At 60.8% G+C, this 20,491-nt stretch overlaps 8 protein-coding genes and 1 non-coding gene across 9 annotated transcripts in view; 7 read left to right on the top strand and 2 right to left on the bottom strand.

Moving 5' to 3' along the window:
* The window catches only part of GGTG_09776 (peptidase M20 domain containing 2), a gene marked incomplete at both ends in the record, with an annotated part of 2,074 nt that extends 1,221 nt beyond the window's left edge, over nt 1–853 (bottom strand). Inside the window, 2 exons of the mRNA XM_009227635.1 lie at nt 29–471; nt 535–853. Coding sequence (XP_009225899.1) covers nt 29–471; nt 535–853 — 762 coding nt within the window. The remainder of the gene's footprint in view (nt 1–28; nt 472–534) is intronic.
* Nucleotides 854–1,404: 551 nt separating this feature from the next.
* On the top strand, nt 1,405–2,127 carry GGTG_09775 (hypothetical protein; the record flags this gene model as incomplete). The annotated part of the gene is made up of 2 exons (XM_009227634.1): nt 1,405–1,580; nt 1,698–2,127. 2 exons carry the CDS (start codon nt 1,405–1,407, stop codon nt 2,125–2,127), a joined length of 606 nt encoding a protein of 201 aa, XP_009225898.1.
* Nucleotides 2,128–2,475: 348 nt separating this feature from the next.
* GGTG_09774 (hypothetical protein) lies at nt 2,476–4,256 on the top strand. Its single transcript, XM_009227633.1, has 3 exons — nt 2,476–3,135; nt 3,208–3,481; nt 3,564–4,256. The coding sequence occupies exons 1-3, from the start codon at nt 2,846–2,848 to the stop codon at nt 4,119–4,121; spliced, it is 1,122 nt and encodes a 373-aa protein (XP_009225897.1). The 5' UTR covers nt 2,476–2,845; the 3' UTR covers nt 4,122–4,256.
* Nucleotides 4,257–4,467: 211 nt separating this feature from the next.
* On the top strand, nt 4,468–6,952 carry GGTG_09773 (hypothetical protein; the record flags this gene model as incomplete). Its single annotated transcript, XM_009227632.1, has 4 exons — nt 4,468–5,252; nt 5,323–6,151; nt 6,213–6,351; nt 6,426–6,952. 4 exons carry the CDS (start codon nt 4,468–4,470, stop codon nt 6,950–6,952), a joined length of 2,280 nt encoding a protein of 759 aa, XP_009225896.1.
* A 586-nt stretch (nt 6,953–7,538) lies between these two features.
* On the top strand, nt 7,539–8,999 carry GGTG_09772 (2,2-dialkylglycine decarboxylase; the record flags this gene model as incomplete). Its single annotated transcript, XM_009227631.1, has 2 exons — nt 7,539–8,039; nt 8,142–8,999. The coding sequence occupies 2 exons, from the start codon at nt 7,539–7,541 to the stop codon at nt 8,997–8,999; spliced, it is 1,359 nt and encodes a 452-aa protein (XP_009225895.1).
* GGTG_09771 (NAD-binding Rossmann fold oxidoreductase) lies at nt 8,396–11,125 on the bottom strand. Its single transcript, XM_009227630.1, has one exon. The coding sequence runs from the start codon at nt 10,764–10,766 to the stop codon at nt 9,171–9,173; it is 1,596 nt and encodes a 531-aa protein (XP_009225894.1). The 5' UTR covers nt 10,767–11,125; the 3' UTR covers nt 8,396–9,170.
* A 972-nt stretch (nt 11,126–12,097) lies between these two features.
* Nucleotides 12,098–14,868, top strand: GGTG_09770 (hypothetical protein). The gene is made up of 3 exons (XM_009227629.1): nt 12,098–12,490; nt 12,562–13,323; nt 13,428–14,868. The coding sequence occupies exons 1-3, from the start codon at nt 12,380–12,382 to the stop codon at nt 14,742–14,744; spliced, it is 2,190 nt and encodes a 729-aa protein (XP_009225893.1). The 5' UTR covers nt 12,098–12,379; the 3' UTR covers nt 14,745–14,868.
* Nucleotides 14,869–16,571: 1,703 nt separating this feature from the next.
* Nucleotides 16,572–18,554, top strand: GGTG_09769 (hypothetical protein). The gene is made up of 4 exons (XM_009227628.1): nt 16,572–17,253; nt 17,346–17,529; nt 17,559–17,614; nt 17,701–18,554. The coding sequence occupies exons 1-4, from the start codon at nt 17,054–17,056 to the stop codon at nt 17,960–17,962; spliced, it is 702 nt and encodes a 233-aa protein (XP_009225892.1). The 5' UTR covers nt 16,572–17,053; the 3' UTR covers nt 17,963–18,554.
* A 1,435-nt stretch (nt 18,555–19,989) lies between these two features.
* Nucleotides 19,990–20,105, top strand: GGTG_20281. Its single transcript, XR_653013.1, has one exon. It is a non-coding gene; the product is annotated as a 5S ribosomal RNA (ribosomal RNA).
* Nucleotides 20,106–20,491: the final 386 nt, after the last annotated feature.

Here is a 20,491-nt window from a genome sequence, read left to right as displayed (position 1 = left end):
CGAGGCCGGCGGCGCGGGCGTGGATGACGTTTGGCGCGCCGCCGCCGTCGACGATCTGCAGGCCGACCACGTCGTCCGGGCGCGTCTGCTGGCGCAGGGCCGACACGGCGCCATAGGCGACGACGAGCGCGTCGAGCGCGTTGACGCCCAGCCAGGGGGAGTTGGCGGCGTGGGCGGCCCGCCCCGCGTAGGCGGCCTCGAGGCGCAGGTAGGCCGTGGTGCGGACCAGCGGGCTGTTGTTGGCGACGCCCGGGTGCGAGATGAGCGAGACGTCGACGCCGCGGTAGGCGCCGCGCTCCAGGAGCTTGATCTTGCCGCCGCCGCCGCCCTCCTCGCCGGGCGTGCCGATGACGAGCACCTTGCCGGGCAGGCGGTGCTCGCGCATCATCTGGGCGGTGGCGAGGCCCGCCGCCACCGACGCCGTGGCGATGAGGTTGTGGCCGCAGGCGTGCCCGATCTTGGGGAGGGCATCTGTGTTTGTTTAGACCGGGTATGGGTATGTAACCTTGCACACCTTGGGCGCCGTGGACGTACCCATTTCAACGTTGAAGGAAACAACAGGCCCTTTCCGCCCGCTGTCGTAGACTGCCGTCCATGCCGTCTTGAGGCCATACGCGGATGGGGTGACGTGCCAACCCCTCTGCTTACGCATGAACTTGGTCAGGGCATCGTGGGCTTTGAATTCTTCAAAGGCAAGCTCCGGGTTTGCGTGGATGAAAATGTTCAACGGCCAGAGTGAACCCGCCAGGCTCCCGACGAACTCGTCAATGTCATCGAGGTACTCGTCCGGGGCATCGTCGGGACCTCCGCCGCCCTTGGAGACGAGAATGAAGCCCTCGTCAACCTCCTCCATCTGTTTCGGGCCGAGAATCTGCTCTAGACAGATACTGAGGCACCTGAATAGCTCTTCCCTGGTGCAAGCTTGAGCACAGCTTGAGCGCAGCCCGCGTGGGGGTTCGCCAAGTGTTGGATAACAGACTGCCAGGGTGGCGGCAGGTTTGCCCCTCATTCTCCAATGCAATGCGACCCACGCCGTCGGTCTTGTATCCTGATTTGAGCGGCTTGCAGTCGAGGCGGGGGCGAGCTGCAACGAAGCTGTAATCAAGCTGCAAGCTGCCTCGAACTGCTGCACACCACCAAACACTAAACGCCACTGGACACATATTAACCGGTCGGGCAGAGCTCGCCGAGGCCACCTACCGTTTCCGGCAGTTGCTGTGTACAACGCAGCTCGTAGCAGCCAGCCAAGACACCGGGACCGGCGGTTTAGTAACCTTGCACCTCGCCTTCCTCAAGCACGAGGCGCCAACGCATCCGATCCGACTGGCGTTAGCACAGACTGGACTCTTCTTCGATCATGCGGGTTAGTGAGGTGCAGCTGGCGCAGCATCCAGCGCCGCCAACATGAGCCCCACACGAGAGCACTTCTATTACAAGACTCGACATGTCAACGACGCTCAACTGTTGGGACAACCCCGGCGGCGGCTCCAGGCCCACCCCCATCTTCATCGACAGGGCTCCATCAGTGACAAACGCCCGCACCCCTTCGTCATCATCGCCGTCAGGGGCGGCGAGAAACAGTACACGCTGGACCGCTATTATTTCTAGTATTGCCGCCACGAGAGCGGAGAGAAGGACGTTACAGAGGGGCAGGCCATCAGTGCCACCCCCTATCGCGAGTGCGGGTAACTCCTCAGGTATTTGACGAGCGCGCACGTCGACCGGTCTTGGGCGGGCGCCGAGCTGCGCCTACGCGATGAGCTCCGGGACCATGAGCCTGGCGACCCGACCGGCCGCCTGGTGGCTTCACCGGGGCGGCGCTGCCAGATCGTCAACGCGTGGCAGCCGATCCGGGTTGTGAAGGGGGGACTACATCGCCGTGGCCGACTGCAGCTCGGTGCCCGACTCGGGCCTGGTGGCGGCCAACATGACCGATGGCAGCCCGGCCCATCGTACTACAAGGGTGCCATGCCCCCGCTGGAAGTCTTCCTTATCAAGTACTTCGACTCAGACGAATCGGAGGGCCTGGCCCGGCATGCCCTGTGCTCGGCGTTTGAGAGCCCCGCGTTCGTGGGGGACGAGTCTCGGCAGAGCATCGTGCTCAGGTGCCCGGTGTTTTGCGCTTAGTGTATTATGCCAGTCAGTAATTACCAGCCAGGCAGGTGGTAAATACCAAGGGAGATGCCACTACCGCCTTGGAAATCGAGAGAGGGGGTGGAGGATACCCGTCCGTGGTTTGGCCTCCTGGGCTGGCAGGTGCCGAGAGATCGTCGTCGCATTCAGGCCAACTTATCGTCGCGCTGGCAGCTTTTGTATGGGCAAAACCTAAACTGCCGTGGTGGCCCTGGCTCGGCCCGCCCGCTATTCGTGATTGGAGTCTTGGTGGCAGGATGGGGCCACTTTGGAAGAATACGCCAACCTGCGCGTCCCTCGACGCGGGACTTGACATGTGGCTTGGCAAAAAAGAGGGGCAGAGGGGGACCTTCGGGATATAGTGAGGGGTGGTGTTTCGTTTTGCGGAACGGCTTCCGTGGCGCTGTTGCCCGTCATCGGGATGCCTTATGGGTAGGCGGGGATGGGCCAAGATGATGACTATTAGCTTCCAGACCGGGCAATGGGCTCCGAGCACAGCCGGGGACACTCGGGAGCATGGTAGTAGGTAGGTGGCCGATCTTTGCGTTACTACCTACCTATTTATCTAGTGCACTATCGATCCTCCTCCCCTTCCATCCCTCATCTCTGTGCCATCTCTCTTTCACATTTTGCTAGCCTCCATCTCAAGCTGCCATCCTCTCACAAACCAAGGCCCCCCGTAAAGCCAGGCCACTCATCCACAACCGCCACAATGGTCGTCCAGCTGGAGCCCCCGCAGACTGTGGAGTGGCAGGGCAAGCAGGTGCCCGTCTGGGAGATGGCAACCGTCAACTACGGCGCCATCCTCTCCCAGGACCCCGAGGAGGTGGAGAAGCTCACCAAGGCCTGCCTTGAGGAGGGCTACTTTTACCTCGACCTCCAAGGCATCGACGGCCGCAGGATGCTGGCCGACAAGCAGGACCTGCAGAGTCTCATGAAGCGCTTCTTTGATGCCCCGCTTGAGAAGAAGAACGAGTTTGGTCTGATCTCGTCCCACCTGGGGTATGTACTGCTTCTTAGTCGGCAAACACCTCGTCCGCATCCGCTAACGAACACCCTTTCCAATCGCTGCAGCTACGAGCCTGTGGGTAGCCGCACCGGTGTTGTGCCTGGCGCCAAGGATGGCTACGAGATGCTCAAGGTCTCGCGGGACGAGATCCAGAGGGACAGCCCCAAGATCCCGTCGCCCGTCAAGAACAGTGACGACATGAGAATCCTGGAGAACAACATTGGTAGCTGCAACACCGTCACCAAGGTGATCCTGTCGGCTCTGTCGACGGGCATGAACCTGACCGGGGCTTCTCGGTTCGAGAACTCGCACCGCAACGAGCGCCCCTCGACCACCACCGTACGTCGGCCTCCCAATGCGGCTTCTTTCGTCACTCTCTCATGATACGGTTTGTGATGCTGACGTGCAAAACCCAATCCAGCTTTCCATGATGCACTACCTCCCCCAGGTGCAGCTCGCGGGTGACAACAAGATCGGGCACCAGAAGCACACCGACATCAGCTCCCTGACGCTCCTCTTCAGCGACCAGTGGGGCCTGCAGGTGCGGCCGCCGGGCACGTGCGGCGCGCGCGAGATGGGCTTCGTGCGGCCCAAGCCGGGCTGCGCCTTCGTGCACGTGGGCGACAGCCTGCGGTTCGCGAGCGGCATGAAGTTCCAGTCGTGCATCCACCGCGTGGTGCCGGGCTTCGACCGGGAGGAGCACCGCTACTCCATCGCCTACTTCCTGCGCGCCGAGGACGACGCCATGTTCGTCGACAGCGAGGGCCGCTACGTCACGGCCGGCCAGTGGCACGACGAGAAGTTCAAGGCCTTTACCGACCCGGAGCTGTGGCAGGCCATGGCCCCCAAGAGCATGATCCTGGGCGGCATGAAGGAGGACGGCGCCGACGACCCTGTCCAGGTCTCGCGTCCCGTGCCTGTTTCGACCCAGCCTGTGGCGCCCGTCGAGGTGGCCAGGGAGACGGCTGTCAACGCCTAAGGTGGGCTTGGGGGGTGGATTTTCATGTATGGGTATACACACGCACGCTTGATGGTTGTTATGAGACTTGCTTCTGTTTGTTTGCTGGGTTTGTAGTTATGTAACCTCCATAAAATGGACACGAATGTCATGACACCTCTCATGTAATTGAGTTATCAATGTGATCTGGCCACACAGTGGGAACTGGTAATCTCAAGTGGACCCCACGAAAACACAGACCAATCCCCCCGCTTCCCCTACCCGACGGAAAACAGCGACATCGGAGCAAGACGCAATCCCTTCAACGCTGCGATTGGCAACATCCACGCCAGGCCGCCGCCACTGCTGAACAGGCGCCGCGTCCGAAATGAACGAGAGCTCGTCATCGACGCCGCCCGAGGAACCCAGCAACGAGAGCCACGATGCCGCGGCCGCAGTGCCCGTGCGCCCGTACCGCTCGCACAAGGTGCCCGCCTGCGAGCGCTGTAGGGTGCGCAAGCTGCGCTGCACCGTCGACATCAAAGACAAGCCCTGCCTGCTGTGCCGGCTCCACAGTGCCGAGTGCAGCCGCCGCCCTGGCGCTGGGGCCGCCGCCGAGCTGAACGCCTCCTCCTCGGCCGCCAGCGCTGGCAGCCGCCGGAATGACCCTGCCCGACGGAGAAGCCGCAGCCCCCCTGCGCCCAAGCGCCGCCGCACCACCACCGGCTCCGCCGACAGGCCGTCCCGTGTCCGCGTTTCGCCGCCTAGCCGCGCCGCCTCGGACGATGAGTGCCCCGGTGGCAGCGGCGGCGGCGGCAGCGGCGACAGGGCCTCGTATCGCCATCGCAACGCCGTCCGCGAGACCGAGGAGGCCCCGCACGACTCCGAGGCCTTCGCCATCGTCGGCCCCGAGTCGGCCGAGGACCTGCACGTGATCGAGCAGTACATCTCGGTCCAGAGCCAGGCCTCGGCCGTGGCGGCCGGCACGCCCGATGCTGCCGGTGCGAGGAAGCGGCTGTTCAACCTGGTCTCGAGGGACCCGGGCAACCCCGTCGTGTCGCTGAGCGTGCCCAGGTACCGCGCCGGCTTCAGGATGCACCGCGTCCCCGGCATGGCCCAGCTGGAGATCATAGAGCAGATCCTGGGACCCTTTACGGCTGAGTTGATCGACGTGTATGCGAGACACCTCCCTGTGCGCTGCTTCCTGATTTTTTATATACACACTGACCGACCCGGCCACCAGTTACTTTCGTAAAACACACCCCGCCTTCCCGATCCTGGACGAGAGCGCTTTCATCAAGGCGAGAAAGACGCGGACGATGCACTTGCTCGCGCCCACCCTGTTATGCTGGGTCTACGCCTCGTCGCTCATCTTCTGGGACACGTCGCCGGTTCTGCGGAAACACCCGAGGCCCGACGTCATGTACACCCTCAAGCAGGCCGTTTCCGCATTGCAGGAGGACTTTCACGCCGCGAGCCTGTCCACCGTCTACACGGGCGTCCTGGACCTCTCGGGCCGGCCTACCACCTCGGCCACGTACAACACCATGCTCAACGGCCGCGTCGTGGCCATGGCGCATCTGCTCGGCCTCAACCGCGACCCGGAGCGCTGGGACCTGGCCGACTACGACAAGCAGTTGCGCATCCGGCTCTGGTGGGGGACTCTGATCCATGACAGGTGGTCTAGCTTCGCCTACGGAGTGCCTCCCTGCATCGGCCAGAGCCAGTACGACGTCCCGCTTCCAACCCGCGCCACTCTCGCGACACCCGAGCTGGAATCGACGCTCGAGCGGGACCAGGCTGCACATTGCTTTATCGCACTGTGCAAACTAACCGAGATCCTAGGCGACATGTTGCCACTGCTGCACGACCTGCGCAGGTCCCCGGCCAGCAACACTTCCCGGAAACGCAGAGATCTCGAGAGTGACCTCGAGGAGTGGGAGTCTAACCTGCCCGACTATCTCAGGGAACACGGCCGGAACAGAGGTAGCAAAGCACCCGTGTCAGGGTCCAGTAGTTTACGTCTGGGATTTCTCGCCATGAAGATGTTGCTCTGCCGCATCAACCTCCGCGTGAGTGAGGAACGCCCCCTCCAGGTTGTGACTCGAGCTAATACGCGAGCTTTTTTGACAGGAGGTATCGAGATCGAACAACCCGCCGGACTCGGAGGAGAGGAGCCATCATCTGTCCAAGCTCCGGAAGACGGCTGAATCGGTCGTAGACTTTATCTGCTCACTGACGGAGCAAAATCTGGCCGAGTGGTGGTCGTCGTGTATGTTACAGCCCCTGAACCTGCATGTCTCTGCCTTGCTGGTCGCCATCCTAACACCAATGGACGTGCTGCAGATACTGCCTACCACCTTTCGTCCGTCACCTTCCTCCTGCTAAGATGCGCCATCGAGTCCACGGATGCTGGCGTCTCGGACTCGTGCCGGTCAAGCCTTGAGCGGTTACGTGTGAGGCTCCTCGAGGCAAGAGACAAGAGCGGCTGGGAGCTTGGGGACATCTGCCTGGCGCAAACGGAGGAGTCGGTGACAAAGGTGATCGACGCGTGCCACAACCACAACAACAGCAACAACAGCCAGGCGGGCACTCAGCCGTACAGCCCTTCTTCCCCGGCCGCGCCGTCGGTCAACTGTGGTGGCGTCGGGGTGGGTGTCCTACCTCTTGGCCTCCCACACTCCGCCGGCGTCCTGCCCCTGTCGGCCGCCTCGCTGCAGCAGGACCCGGGCATCATGCTCCCGGGAGGCGGCGCGGGGCCATACGTGTTCACGCCCCAGAACCTCGGGTCCTACAACGCAGTCGATCCCATAGGCTATCCATGGGCCGACCTGTGGGACATGTTCAATAGCGATGGGACTGTCCTGAACTAGTAGGAACGCGCATGTCTTGGCCATCTGGTACTGGTGCTGATGCTGTGGGTTGAACCGAACCCTCTTGGCGACCCGCCCCCGCACTGCTACCCCACCCCGACGGGAAACGCTGCCTTGCTGGCTGGGCCCTGAAGACTTCCAATAGACTTCAACCTTGCAATCAAATGGCTTGTGGCTACTCGGCCATGCGCACGGATAGACATCATAGAGCTACTAGCTTACACTTACAACATGCATTACAAGCACGTGGTTTCCCGAAGCGTCGCAATTCCAGCTGGTTGACGACTGGTGATATTCCTCAGTCGCTTCGGTCGAGGGAACGGGTTGGGAGCTAGCTAGGTACCTATCTTTTCCTACGGTCGCACCTCCCAAGCCGATAAGCGGACCCTCTATCCAACGGCTGCCAAGCTCGGCCCATGGCGATTGCCTCGTGTCTGTTCCCGAGGGCTGACGAAAAGGTGTTTATCAGATTAGCCATATAAACACCACGTAGTCACTCACACGTGTCGGGTGCCCTAGAGATGTTGTGAAGTGAACCACCCCCAAGTCTCCTAGTCTCTTCTTGCCTTAACAACACCCCCCAACCATGGCCGCCACCACCGGACCCTATGAGGGCGTCGACGCCGCGGCGCTGCAGCAGGCGGCCGACTCGTCGCTACTAGGCTACGGCACGGCCTTCAACGCCGAGATCATCACGCGCGCGTCGGGCGTCTTCCTCTACACGGCGAGCGGGCGGCGGATCCTGGACTGGACGTCGGGCCAGATGTCGTGCCTGGTCGGGCACGGCAACCCCGAGGTCGTCGAGGTGGTCCGGCAGCACGCCCTCCACCTCGACCACCTGTTCAGCGGCATGGTCAGCCCGCCCGTCATACAGCTGGCGGCCGAGCTCAAGAGGCTGCTGCCGCCGGGCCTGGGCCGGTCCATGTTCCTGAGCACGGGCGGCGAGAGCAACGAGGCCGCCATCAAGCTGGCAAAGGTCGTGACGGGCAAGTGGGAGATTGTGGGCCTCAGCGCCAGCTGGCACGGCATGACGGGGCAGGCCGTGGGCGCGCAGTACCACTCTGGCCGCAAGGGCTACGGCCCGATGGTGCGTTCTTTTTTTTCTTTTTCGTCTTCTTCTTCATTAGGGACCAGCGATCGATCGGCGGCATAAGAGACTAACTAACCACATGGAAACGCGCGCCGACAGGTCCCAGGAAACTTTGTCCTCCCGGCGCCAAACGCGTACCGGTCCATCTTCCGCAAGCCCGACGGGTCCTACGACTGGGAGACGGAACTGGACTACGGCTGGTCCATGGTGGACGCGGCCTCGGCGGGCTCGCTGGCGGCCGTGATACTGGAGCCCATCCTGTCGTCGGGCGGGATGCACGTACTGCCCGACGGCTATCTGGCCGCCATGAAGCGGCACTGCGAGCGGCGCGGCATGCTGCTGATCTTGGACGAGGCCCAGACGGCGCTGGGGCGCGCCGGCGACATGTTTGCCTTCCAGCACCCGTCCAACGGCGGCGTCGTGCCTGACATCTTGACGCTGAGCAAGACGCTCGGCAACGGCCTGCCGCTCAGCGCCGTCGCGACCGGCGACGCCATCGCCGCGGCCGCCAAGGACAGGGGCTTCCTCTTCTACACCACCCACGTCAACGACCCGCTCCCCGCCGCCGTCGGGCTCAAGGTGCTGCAGCTCGTGCAGCGCGACGGGCTCGTCGAGCGTTCGGCCCGCTTCGGTGTCCGCCTGCAGGAGGCGCTGCGGGCCTTGCGGGCGCGGTATGCTTGCATCGGCGACGTGCGCGGCAGGGGCCTGATGGCCGGGGTGGAGATCGTGGACGGGCGCGACACGAAAAGGCCGGCCGTGGAGCTCGCCGACAGGCTGTCGGCGCGCATGTTCGAGCTGGGCGTGTCGGCCAACCTGGCCACCATGGCCTCGTTCGGCGGCGCCTTCAGGATCGCGCCGCCCATCACCATCACCGAGGAGGAGCTGGAGCTGGGCCTGTCGCTGATGGAGGAGGCGTTCAGGACGACCGAGGGGACGCTTCCCGTTGCGGCTGCTTGAGGGTCTGCCTGAGGGTCTGCCTAAGGAGGGTACGGTAGCTAGGGAGGTATATCTGTTTGTTACAAAGGTGTGACAAGCCGTCTGTCTGTTGCTTGCTGCTTGCTGCGTGCTGCCTGGTCGCGTTATTATAGCCTTTTTCGTAGGACATGCATCAATCATCACTAATCCAACTCAGCTAGCTAGCTGGGTCCTTGCTTTGTCGTACTGCCTGAAGAGCTCGTCCAGCTGCCTCATCCTTCTCACGCCGTCCTCGATCCGCGGCCAGTCGTCGTCCTCGAACATGATGCCCCGGCCGCCACCGCCGCCGCCTTGCCCTGCCGCCTCGCCCTCCTTCAGGCACTGTGTCCAGCGCCTCCAGAAGCGCTCGTACAGGCGGGCCACGATGCGCGCGCGCACGGGCAGCTGCCTCTGCCAGTCCTCCCAGTCCCAGTGCACGTTTACGACCTCGTCCCGCACATGGTCGTGCACCCGGATCGTGATGGTCTCGGGCCGCAGCCACCTGCGGCCCTGCTCGTCGGGCGCGTCCAGTCCCGCGGCCGCGTACGAGTCCGAGTGCAGGTAGGGCCCCTGGGGGCTCGTCACCAGGATCTCGCCGCGCTCGCAGTTGATGGTCCACACGAAGGCCGGCTCGCCCTTGAAGGGCGGGCCGGACCGGTACATTATGGACAGCGTGGCCCCGTCCTCGACCACGACGCTGCCGCCGCCCCGTCCGTCGGGCGACGAGCACCACCCGCCGCTCTGCTGCTGCCGCCCCGCAGCCAGCTGACCATGCAGGACAACAAGGTCCGGCACGTCCGACTCCATCTCGGCAGAAACCCCCTCCCCGCCGTCGCCGGCTTTCCCAAGCAGACGCATCGTGGACCGTTGCAGCTGCATGCGGCAGCGGACGGTGCCACGCTCGAACTCGCCCAGGACCTCATGGACGTAGTCGAGCACATGGGCCATGACCTCGGTGATGGGGCTGCGGCCGTCGGCGCGGTCGGCGCTGTGCGCCAGCGAGCGCGGGACCGAGTCGCGCGCGCCCATGGACCCGAAGGCGCGCACGTCGCTGCTCAGCACGCGCCCGACGCGGCCCGAGTCGAGCAGGTCGCTGATCTTGAGCACCACGGGGCTCAGGCGGCCCTGCAGGCCTATCATGCTGCTCTCGGCCCCGAGCCGCTTCCCGCCTCTCGCCTGCGCGGGAAGGAGGTGTAGGTGGTGGTGGCGGTCCGGCCCGTTGCCGTCATTGCTGCTGTTGCTGCTGGCGCCGCTGTGATAGTGGTGGTAGCCGTCGGTGGTGCTACTAGGGCTTTCGATGCCCGCGCCGACGGGCGGCAGGGCGTTGCGGCCGCACTCGACGTCGTCGGCTAGCTCGAGCGCCGCCGCCAGGCTGCCCGCGACAGGCCACTCGACGTAGGCGGCCTTGCCGGCGCGCAGCGAGGGCCCGACGGCGGCCGCGTGGGCGCGCGCCGTGGTGCAGCAGACGACCAGGTCGACGTTGGGGTCGGCGGCCAGCGCGGCCGGGTCGGCGTAGGTCTTGACGGTGGCCGCGTCGAATCCGAAGCGCTCGACCGTGGCCGCGCCGTCCTCGACGGTCGAGTTCAGCAGGGCCACGACGTCGTAGTGGGAGCGACCCAGGGGCGAGAGGAGGTAGGCCAGGTGCGACTCTTCGGCCCAAGAGCCCTTAGCCGACGGCGAAAGGCCGATGATAGCAACTCGGATGCGGGCCGCCATGGCTGCTGCTACCGCCGGCGCTGCTGGTGTTGGTGTTTTGTCGATGCTCGACATGCTCCCTGTTCTGGAGGAGGGCGGGAAAAGGCTGGATTTGAGCTCTCCGTCGTTCCTGCTTGCTTCTTACGCCTCCCGCAGCGTCGCTTCCGCCACGGCGCATCCGCCACACGCTAAGTCTCCACGCGCGTTGAGAGCTCCGTTTCCCATGCTTGGTGCGTGACGATCAGTGGCAAAAATGTCGGTAGGCCAAACGCTGGCCTAGTTTTTGGTTGCGTGGAGACGCCATGGCAAGATCCACAGTCACCTTGAAATGCCTTCCTCTTGTTTGCCGCTCCAGTGAGAAAGACTCAACAAGCGCTAGTCAGACCGACTCAGGTGGCTGTCCATTTGCAATACACTCACAGGCTGCGTGACTGTGCTCTGGAAAAGTGACTAGGCGGGCGTTTTGATGTTACAAGACGGGAGCCAGAGCTGTTCGTTTGCCGGTTGGGAATAAGTCCCGTCATTTGCGGGTTGGAAAGCTTGTCTCGGACGTAGTCAATTTAGCACCTGCCACACTTCCGGATTGGGAAGGTCCAGATGTTTGGCCTAAGCAAGCCGCTAAGCAATTTCGTAGCATGACGAATTTTGTGTCTCCCGGCTCTTAAAGCCTCTTTTATAAGTACCAGCTAACCATCTTCGCTGCCCTAATCCGATGGACAGCAGAGGCTGAGCAGATCATGACTGGCTGCCAGCTGGGAAAGAGCAGGCCCACCAATTTTGGAGGCCCGGTTCCTGAAACAACCCACCCAAGTTTGCCTTCCCGGGGCTAGGCTGCATGCGGTGGCCTGATCGTTGGCGCCAACGCCTCCTCGCTTACCATGGACAAAGACGGATGCGCCAAGTTCGGAGGGGTGTCGCCAAGATGGAAAGCGCCCCGCGAGGACGTGCAAAATCCCTGGGGACTGGCCCATCTCGCGTGCTACTGTGTACCCGATGGGGAATAAACGAGACGCACTGCCTGCGAGCCTGTCTGCTGCACTCAAGCCAACCAACCGGCTCTCTGCAGCTGCCTCGTAGCTTTCCCGGATCCTCGTCCTGGCCTGTCTCCCCGCATGACCGAGCGGTCGTTGTTTCCCTTTCCGAGGACAGCGTTGAGGATATATATCAGACCTTGTGCCATATGCATCTTTTGTCACCGACTCCAAGCACCAGGTGTCTGCCCAGTAGCCCATGTACTTTAGAACTGCGGTCTGACTTTTGGGGTCAGTCGCGCCTTCCCCCACCCGCTGAACTCCCACTCTCCAGCCCGCTACAGGGCGTGAACCACCCATATATTCATTGAATGAAGCTTGCCTGGCAATGCTACCTAGCACCTCACAGAGAGGCACTGTCAACTCATCGAGCTGATCGTGTTGGCGGAAAAAAAATTGAAGCTCGTTGACCGGATTCACCTTCAGGTCACACTACACCCTCTCCATATGAATACACACAACTCATATTCCTCCCGAGACAATACCTCAGACACTACCCTTCAGTGCGGCTATTTCTTCCGCAGCACCACCTATCCTCTCCCAATCCAAGACAGCGTGCAGTGAAAGACAAAGATAGTCATATCAGCCTCTCGCACTACTTATATCATCTTCCTCTCCCAAACACTTCCCTAGACCTAATAGCATCGTCATCTCAAAATGTCAGGCACCCAACAGCAGCTGAAGAACCATGTCGGCAACGCGATCGACAAGTTCGCAATGCGAGACCACGAGAGCGTCTCTTTCGACGACTGGCCGAACGCGCCTGGCGTAAGCATTGTCTTCCTTTTCCATCTCGCACAAATCACGAGCTGACCACCTGCACTCATCTGCTTCTACAGCTCATCGGTCTGAAGGAGGAGCGCGGTCCGATCGAGCTGAAGGTCTCGGGAGAGATCCCCGCCTGGGCCGCGGGGTCACTGTTTCGCACCGGCCCTGGAGACTCGGAGATCCGGGACACGCCAAACGGCACCCTCAAGATCTCGCACTGGTTTGATGGACTGGGACATGCTCACCGGTTCGACATCATCCCCGCGTTCCCAGCACCAGGTCCCAACGAGCCCCAAGATGGCGACAGCCAGAACCAGCAAAGCCAGAAGACCCGGGTCGTGTACACGTCCCGCCGCCAGTCGGACGACCTCGTCAACTGGATCAAGAGCAACGGGGACGATCGCCTGTTCTCGTTCGCCCAAAGGTCGGATCCTTGCGTCGGCCTTTTTGGCAAGGTCATGTCGACTTTCAAGAGGGCAAGGTTCGGTCGCACGTCTCAGGTCAGCCGTGGCCTCGAGAACATCGCCGTCACCGTAGTGACGCAGCCACCGGTACAACTGGAGAGGGAGGACAACCTCGTCCAGGCCAACAGCAGCGACCCCAACCCCGGCGAGCCGGCGACTTCTGGCCACCAGTCCAACACCATTTGGATGCTCACCGATACCAGTAGCATCAGTCTGGTTGACAAGACGACGATGGAGCGGGTGGGCATCTCCACCCAGAAGCAGCTTCATCCAGAGCTCGCAGGTCCCTTCTCCTGCGCACATGCGGCTCGCGACCCGGTCACTGGCGACATCTACAACTACAACCTGGAAGTTGGCCCGAACCCAACAGTAAGTGCAGCTCGCCCTGATACCCCATATCTTTGGAAATTGTCCTGGTACGCACATGGCCAGAAGGAACGACCGTTGTCTCTGACACTGGACGGCCGATATAGTACCGCATCTTCCGCATCGATGCGGCTAGCGGCACCACCGAGATCATGGCCAGGTTCGCCCACCGGTCCCTTGGCCCCACCTACATGCACTCGTTCTTCCTCACCGAGCGCCACGTCATCCTCTGCCTGCCGGTCGCCCAGATGGGCTACAAGGGCGCCGCCATGATGGTGTACGGCAACGTCGTCGAGTCGCTCGTGCCCTTCGACCCCAGCCAGACCACCAAGTGGATCTTTATCGACCGCACCGCTGCGAGGCGCGGCGTCATCGCCGTCCGAGAGACCCCGGCCATGTTCTTCTTCCACACCATCAACGCGTGGGAGGACTACGACGCGAGCCGCTCCGGCGGACAGCAGGAGAGCACCCCGGCAGAGCCCAAGGGCCGCGAGACGGAGGAGCACGACGCTGCCAAGTCTGCGGGAGATGCTGGTACCGCGAGCAAGGACGATGCGATATGGCACGTCACCTGCGACATGATCAACTACGACAGCCGCGACATCCTGGACGGCCTGTACTTTGACGTCATCCTCAACCGCGACGGCGCCGGCGACGCCTTCTGGCGCGACCCGGAGCGGCGCGCAAACTCGCAGCCCACCCTGAGCCGCTACACCTTCTCCATCCCGGCCTCGGGCCCCGGCACCAACCAGGCCGGCGTCGCGATAACCACGCCCTGCATCTGGCCCTCTAGGGAGAGCCACCAGGGCCTGGACGTCAAGTCGCGCCTAGACCCGGCCTGGCCCGGCATGGCGGGCGGCAGGGTCCTCCGGGTGCCAAGCCCCAGGGTCGGCGAGCTGCCCGTCATCAACCCGGCAAAGGCCACCAGGCCGCACCGCTACGTCTGGTCTCAGGCCACGCGCGGCCTCAACACCATCATCGACGCCCTCGTCAAGACCGACATGGAGGCCGAGTACGCCGGCCGCCCCGGCGCCACCTTCTGGGAAAACCCGCACGGCCACACCCCCGGAGAGCCCATCTTCCTGCCCCGGCCCCGCGGCGCGCCCCCTCTGGTGAAGCCGGTGGCGGGAGGGCCCGCGACGCAGCAGTCCAGCTCGTCGTCGTCCTCCTCCTCCTCCTCTTCGTCCTCGTCGTCGTCCTCGTCGGCGTCCGATGCCGACCCCGCCGTCGCCGGTGCCGCCGACGCGGAGCCCGAGGAGGACGACGGCTGCCTTCTGAGTGTGGTCCTCAACGGCCACAAGGGCACGAGCTACCTCGTGTGCCTCGACGCCAAGACCATGGTCGAGGTCGGCAGGGCCGAGCTGGATTTCCCGGTTGGTATCGGCTTCCACGGCGCCCACGTCAAGGCCGAGCCCAGGCTCTAAACCAGCTATCGCCCGGAACTTGGTTGGTGGCAGCTGGCGCTTTGCGGAATCCTGCCTTTGCTTAAATAGCGGTTGGCCGAGGCGACCTTCTTTTGTCAAAATAGCACGCTTCATAAATCAGCACGGAAGGCGTTGGTTTTTTGCTTTTTTTTAAAAAAAAAAAGATCTTGGGCAAAGGAAGCAAACATAAATGTAACAATAGATATTTAATACGTTGATTTAAAATCGCCTGCATTCGAATTGCTAAAGTGCAATTATGTAGTGTCCTGGTTGTAATGTGTGATTGCCTTTGTAGGGTTAATATTTGGCACTGCAAGTGCTATGTTGGCTTCGAAGGCGGAATTGCAAATGCAAATGGGATTTTGGGTAAAACATTGAATGGTTACAGATATGGGTGCATACTAAAACCGAAAGATGAATGTTTAAACTAAAATAAACCCTAGATATAAAATGTTTGTACATTTGCCTTGGCCAAATCTTTGGCACCACCGCACTTTTTTGGGCAACGAGGGCAGCTGCAGCGGTAGCCGTCCAAAATATGAATAACCCTTCGGCCCATTGGGATTTAGTGAAAACTCGTATCGACCAGCACTTAACCCATTTGTTACGGCAAATGAGGCATTGAACGCGGTCGGTGGCTCTACGTTGTGAGACACCAGCTCCGGCGATGACCCTCCTTGGGGCCGCGGCGCCAAGCGCCAGAGGAAGGAGTCAGCGCGCCGTGGGACCTTAAATTGGACATGGTAGTATCATGGGTTCCCTCGTTTTCCCGCCCACCCAGTTCACTGTATGCCTGCGCATTCTTTTCCCCCTTACATTTGACGTTGGGCTTCCATGGAGGCATTTTCACCCGACGATATAAAGTCGAGGCTGAGGATTTGCATTTGTTGGCATGAGGGCTGGGTCGAGGCATTTTCACATCGGCAGGGAATGGGTGAGGCTTCATGGCGGTTCATCAGGCCAGCCGGCACTGCCCCAAGCTCCAGACATCGCTGCTAATCTCAACCATCTTGTAAATGGAATGCTGTACAACCAGCAGTTCATACCTTTTGCCCTCCTTTGGCTTACACTTTGTTTCCATTTGTAAGTCATTGCCAAAATTGACTGTTAAACCACCGCCTAAATCTCGTTACAGCCGGAGGCAAATGCAGAGCATCTGGTGCGGGCATGTTTTTCTCTTACAGCCAGCGCTTCCCAGTTTATTCGAACATTGGCATCCCGTTCAAGCTCCTGGGGCGATGTCACCCAAAAGTTGACTTATGTGGTTGGGCGCGCGCCCATATTGGCCGTGTTCTGCTGGGACATCGCTCGGCGCTCTCGGTAGTCCCGCTCCTCCTGTGCGTGCTCCACCAGTATCTGCCATCCCATCTGCCTCAGCCGCTCCAGGAATTCCACTGGCTCAAGCTGCAGTACATCCTGCTCGAGGTACTTTTCCTACAGCTTCTGGATGCTCTGCTCCAGCTTCTCATCCCAATCTTGCTTCAGTGGATGGTACTGTTTCTCCAACTGAAGGAGATTTTGCCACAGCTGATATGGCCGCCCCCCTCAAAGAGATCTAGATTTGCAACTGCAAGAGATTCGGTCCTTTCCACCACTCTGAACCACAAAACCAAGCCATTTTCGCCCCGGGCCTGGTTTTGTAGCGTCTCATCCTCGTAGCCATGGTTGGTCGAGGTGCGAGTTCCCAAGACTTTTCAGGTAACAATGGATCTCTATTGCGTTGGAATGCCCCGGTTCCTGAACTCGAAGAATTCTGGGCGGTGAAAATCTGCCACTGGCATATGCACAAATTTCGGTCCCGAGCCGCGAACAAAGGGATCTTCTTTCCGCCCCAGGGTCTCGAAGCCGCGCGTGCAAAGCCACCCAGCGGAATCCGGCTGTCGATTGCCGGGCCAGATCTCGGATGACGTCCAATAAAGGGCGAAACCCGACATTGTTGAGTCTAGACCTTAGCATGCCTTCGAGTGCGAGACCAACGAGCTTCTGGCCTTGCGAACCTCAACGCCAAGCGCAGCACCTTTTTCAGCCAAATACTTGCCCACGACAGCCTCAAGCCAAGAACCGATGGAATCCACAAGTCAATACGTGACTGAGGTGGCTTTCCTGGACTTGAGAAGATATGGTAGATGCTCACTGGGCATGCTAGGTATAAGACGCCAGTATGTCCAGACTCTCAACCACCATCCGAAACCCTCGAGATCTCCAGCCACCAGCACCGAGCTCCGAGGCATCATAGGCACTACCTTTCCTGCACTTGACCCAGTTGAGCGAAAAGACTCCTCCAAGGTCCCAAGATATCCCGTGTGAATATGCAGGCTCTCGTCCTCACCCTCGGCGTCTTCGCCGCCATCCCCACCGTCCTGGCGAACACGAACGCCAAGGCCACTGCCTGCAATGCCAACAACTGCGCCCGCGACGTGACGGGCACCCGTGAGGGGAAGCTGCCTCTGCTCGAGGTCCGCAAGACAGACTGCGCCAACTTCATAACGGCCACTGTCTACGCCACCCCGTAAGCACCTAGATCCCAACGACTGGCGGATAGCCTCGTCCCCCGAGAGGCCCAGAGCCCTTCACTGACCGTAGATGCTCCACAAACCACAGCACCGCCACGCCGCAGAACGTGGTGTACAACCGCAAGATGAAGCGCGACCCCGTCACCGTCAAGGGGCAGACGGTGCCATCGTACATCAAGCAGTGCAACGCCAACATGGCCTCGTACGCCAGCGCCTGCTCCTGCTGGGGCTACACCTCCACCACCATCACGGTCACTACCCCGACGACCCCCGTCGGTCCGCCGCCGCCGTCGACCTGAAGGGCGTCCAGTGGGCCTACTACGCGCTGGAGGAGGGCTCAGGCTCCGGAAAAGTCCCGTCAGTAAACCTCCACTCCCTTTCCTTCCGACAAAAAGATTGCGCACGAAAGGTTGAAGGCTGACATAAAAGCAACACAAATATAGCGCCTATGCGCACTGGGGCAACTTTAGTCCCGACAACATCAAGGGCCTGACCCCCTTCAGTACCGGCTGGGGCAAGCGCCTGTCGATCGGCAGGGGTCAGGAGGAGTGCGTCAACACCCCGGCATACGTCAACGGCGAGGCCCAGACCGCGGGCTCGCACCACACTTACGCGGTCCTGCAGGCGCGCGGCTACATCCTCGCGGACCGGGACGCGACCTACCACGTCTACTTCAACCGCGCCAACGAGATGCTACAGGGCTAGTTCGAGGACGAGGCCAAGGGGAACTGAAGCTCGGACAACGCCCGGCTGACCACGGGCCGCTACGTCTACCGAGCCTTCGTAGCCAGGGCCGGCGACGTCATCTCCTTCCGAATTCTGTTCGTCAATGCCCAGGAATGCTACGGGTTCGACTTTGTGATTTACAAGGAGACCCCCGGCCAAGTCGCCTGGGACGCGGTGCTAGCGTCCGCTTACGACAACGGCTCCAACAACATCGTCCAGAGCTGCTCTGGTGCTCTGGAAAGCAAGGCTCCGGCGTTCCCCGACTGGAAGCTCGAGGGCCAGGGCTCGGTGGCCGTGCTCTAGTTTGTCTGGACGACTTTGGCGGAGTGTCAGGCAAAGCCTTCTTTCCTAGATATACATATCATCCGTCGCAAAACTGTGTAGCTCAACGAGGCCTTTGTCGTTTGTGTCTGGGCGGAGACTTGACCAGCTATTTCCGGAAACTGTCCTGGGATGAATATTGTACCGCGTTCTCCTGTCGCGGCCGTAGCAAATGTCATAGCCGCATCACTGCTAAGTACCGAGCCTTCTATAGCCTAAGCATTTTTGGATGATTGCGAAACCTGTCTCACAACTCACGCAAGAATCAGCACTTCGTGTCACAAGATATAGCACTGAACACAGTTCCCATCGATCAAGACGCCTCCAGGGGATGCTCCTCTCCACGCTCCTCGACGATCCCAGGATGGTGGAGGTCCCTAACTAACACTGGGCAATAAGTTGGTGTGGCAGGCCGTCGGCAAGCTCGATGCGCTGGACTGACACCGAGCTGCCCGAAGTAGTGTCCTGCGACCGGACCTGATTCTCGCCCCGGAAGGTGACTACACGTTGTTGGCGGCATCGGTTATCGACATCGAGGAGTGAATCAACTAGAGGGGGATGCTATGGCTGACGACTGGATGACGGTTGCAGCTCGAGTATTTATCGCCGGTATTGACGTGCAGGAAAAAGGGTCGTCCGAGTAAAATACTCGTAGCCTAGGAGTGAAGAGCCACCAGGCCACACCCCTGCTCCACTCTCCGCCTAGGGATATCCTCCACGTGCATTTTTTTCCTGAATCCCTGCCAAAGATCCATCTTCAACAGGCGGCTACAACACTAGTATTGCAGCTCTTTAGGGCTCAGGATCTGTAATCTTCAACGTGCCTACTATCACTTCGCCTTGTTGTGGGCCATATCTCCTCTCACTTCTACGAGGCCATATCGTCTCTCTCTTCTGCGAGGATCCCGCTCCAGGGGCTGAACTGGCGGGTTTGGAGTGGGTTCAAACCCCTTTCTCCCTCGAGCCTCGATGGGCCGTCGACCCCGACATCGATTCCATCCGGCACACGATCGAGTCGCTGCTGCCAGGCCAGAAAACCGTCATATCATTCCTTACGCAGGAGCCTTCAACAAGGTCTACGACATCGCGACGACAACCAGGCTCTCGTCCTGCGCATGCCCTGCCTGTCGACCCGAGGCACAAGACGCTGAGCCAGGTAGCGACGATCGCACACAGCGCAACTCGAGCTAATCCGGTCGGGTTCGAATGGATTCTCATAGAAAAGCTCCCCGGGAAGACCCTCTCAATCTCCTGGGTGGAGATGGACTTCTCAGCAAAGGAGCGCCTGGTCAAGAAGATTGCGGCTCACTACGCCGACGTGTACGGTAACCAGCTACGCGGCATCGGGAACATCTACCCGGACGTGTCATCATCCCCGCTCCAGGGCGAGGAGCCACCAGCCTTCCAGCGGATCGTATCCATGCCGTTCTTCTGGGGGGACCATATACGGCAGGGCGTTCCTCGGGACCCCTTCCCGTCGAGCGTAGAATGGATATTCGCTCACTTGTCGCTTGACGAGCATGACTGCCGCTCCGCCCTCGCAAAATACGGAAGCGGAGATGGTTCGACGAGAGACGACGATGCAGTGGAGGATGCACAGAGGACGCTGGGGACACTTGCAGGAATCGGGACTGGCAGGCCACCAAGCAGGATAAAATCTCAGGCAGGTTCAAAAGCGAGCACATACGACCATATCCACTGGAATATACGGGATCCCGTCCGCTCTCCCCTAGTCAAACCAGTGAGGGCCGAACTAGTACTCAGGTGGGTGACCACTGGGGAATCCTCGGTGTTGTATGTTTTTTTTTTATATTTTGCCAAATATATTCCCTCCTGGGTATCACCCACCGCCAGGCTCAAGTCGTCCATCCGCAACTTCTTCCCGTGCTGGGGCTTAAACTCCGAGTTCTCCGTGCTGCCCCACGACGACCTGTCTCAGCACAATATCCTTGTCGACCAAGACGGCGGCCTCACAGGCGTGGTAGACTGGGAATGCGTGTCGGCAGCACCCCTGTGGAAGGCGTGCGCCTATCCGTCTTTCCCGGAAGCCCGACCGAGAGGAGATGCCCCTGACCAAGCCATATACCAACGTGGTGCCGACGGAGAGCCCGATAGCTTGTACTGGGATCATCTGAGAGAGTACGAGTTGACCAAGCTATGCAGCTGCTTTCTTGGCGAGATGCGCCG

Source organism: Gaeumannomyces tritici (assembly GCF_000145635.1).
Source record: "Gaeumannomyces tritici R3-111a-1 unplaced genomic scaffold supercont2.5, whole genome shotgun sequence".
Taxonomy (NCBI): domain Eukaryota; kingdom Fungi; phylum Ascomycota; class Sordariomycetes; order Magnaporthales; family Magnaporthaceae; genus Gaeumannomyces; species Gaeumannomyces tritici.
The sequence above is the reverse complement of the archived record's forward strand: the minus strand, read 5'-3'. Positions and strand labels throughout refer to the sequence as shown.